The 1,970-nt window shown below is 60.6% G+C and overlaps 1 protein-coding gene across 6 annotated transcripts in view; it reads right to left on the bottom strand.

The window, feature by feature from the left end:
* Positions 1-1,322: 1,322 nt before the first annotated feature.
* The window catches only part of TNS1 (tensin 1), a 220,232-nt gene continuing 219,584 nt past the window's right edge, over positions 1,323-1,970 (bottom strand). For all 6 annotated transcript variants that reach the window (XM_088022031.1, XM_088022033.1, XM_088022032.1 and 3 more), the window contains one exon: positions 1,323-1,467. In XM_088022031.1, the coding sequence (XP_087878157.1) occupies positions 1,323-1,467 (145 nt within the window). The remainder of the gene's footprint in view (positions 1,468-1,970) is intronic.

Below are 1,970 nucleotides of genomic sequence, written 5' to 3'. Positions count from 1 at the left end.
CCGTAAGTCAGACCCCGAAACACCCTCAGAGGGGAGCACGAGGCCTTCAGGTGTCTTCCCTGGGGCTTGCTGGGCAGGGCTTTTGAAAGCAAGTTCCGCAGGACAAGCTCCAACATGGGGACCCTGAAGGATGGGGCAGGGCAGGGCAGGAAGGCTCAATCTCCCACAGCCGCAAGGGCATCAAACAGATAAGCAGATGTGAGGAAAGGCTGTTCTGGGGCACAAAACCCAAGAACAGGCTGAGGGCTCGGAGCTGGTGGGAGCCACCTGCCCAGGCTACTGCGGGGCCACACACCCGCGATCTTGCCAGCTCTGCAGCCGCCCCTCCTGACGGATCTCTTCCCCAAGACGATGCGCATGCATGTCTGCACCTCCCGGCACCAATACTCCAGCCTCCCAGCTGAGGCAGAACAGGGGGTCCCGCCCTCGGGCAGCCAGCCCCCCCTCCCTCTGGGGTCTTTCTTGAGAAGGGCTGGCAGTGCCCGGGGCCGCTAGAATGCAGGCACAGGGGCCCACAGTCTGTGACCCAGAACCTTGGGCACTCCTCGGGAAGAGGGCTTATGTCCGCCCCACCCCCCGCTGCCCTGTCACCCCCGCTATTGCCTTCTTTGGACAGGATGCACGTGTGTGGACAAACACACAGGGCACAGACAAGGACAGGTGTTGTAGCTGGCTGAGAGGCACATGAAAGTAAGTGAGGCTGTGGGTGTGGACCTATTATACACCCCGTATATACACCCACACAGACTGCACAGCGGAGGCAAAGTCCAGAGACCTCAGGTACTTCAGGTCTCAGATACTTTCAAAGGCAAAAGTTCGGCCACGTGACGTCCCATGCTGGCCGTGTTTGGTTTGCCAGTCTACCCCGGAGGTGGCCAGAAAAGGATTCTCTCAATCTGATTTCTCCTTGCAAAGCAGTCGGGTTAGGGAGACAGAGCTTTTCCACTTACTCCCAAATGACAGATCCCCAAGGAGTTGGTCTGTCTCCTCTGAGGAGCCCCATCCTCTCGGAGGGGGGGAGGGGGAATTAGGTGGACCTGGTGAGCGGTGGAGGCTTTCGGGGCTCCACAGTATCCATCTACCCAGGGGAATCCAAGTTATTCTCCTCCATCTTTTTCTTTCTCTCTCTCTCTCTCTCTCTCTCTCTCTTCCCCTTCCCCTCTGCGATTCACTTCCCCCTCCCCACGTTGCACTTTCTTCTCTCCTTCTCCAAAATTGGCCCAAAGTCCTCCTTCTGGATTCAAGGGTGGTCAGGATTCATGGGTGCCCTCCCCGCTCGCCCCATCCCCCCCACTGCCCTGGCCCCGGGCGAGGGGTGGCGTTCATCTCTTCTGGCCAGCACTCAGCATGACCTTGGAGACGAAGTTGACAATGGCGGAGGCGGGCTGGTTGGGGTCAAGCTCAGCGAAGAGGTGGCAGGCATTGTCGGTGGTGCTGCCCTGCTTCCGGGCCACGAACCCGAAGAGCCTACGGGGGCAGGAGAGGGGTGCCAGGCGTGAGGGGAAGGCTGGGGCCGGGGGGGGGGCACCCAGGCCTGGGAGGGCTGCCCATGTGAGCAAGCTCACCCTCAGCTCAAAGCCTCTCCCCAGTCTTCCCACTTCTCCCTGCACATGGGGATGGGGGGCCCCGAGCGCAGGAGAGAATCCTCCCTCTCGTCCGCCCCCGGAAAGCCAGGGCCTGGAGATGAGAGTGTCCCTGGCTTCAGGGCAGGCAGCCATTCCCCTCTGAGGAGCAGCGGGAGGAGGGGCTGGAGGCAAATGAGGAGACTGGACAGCAAGAGGTGGGGAGGAGACCGAAAATAAAATGGGGACATTCCTAGGCTGGCTTCTCTCGGTCCTTCCCAGCCCCACCCCTCCCCGACGGTTCTTGCGCACAACACAGAAGCACGTGAAGAAAATGCCGTCTGCCTGTCAAAGCGCTTGGCCTCCTCAGACACCAGGGGAGGATCAGGGAGACAAGGACCAAGGGGT

This window comes from Eumetopias jubatus, unplaced genomic scaffold, assembly GCF_037043125.1.
Source record: "Eumetopias jubatus isolate StellerSeaLion01/CBP00866 unplaced genomic scaffold, mEumJub1_p1.0 scaffold_3, whole genome shotgun sequence".
NCBI classification, from domain to species: Eukaryota; Metazoa; Chordata; class Mammalia; order Carnivora; family Otariidae; genus Eumetopias; species Eumetopias jubatus.
This window is presented reverse-complemented; position numbering and strand designations above follow the sequence as displayed.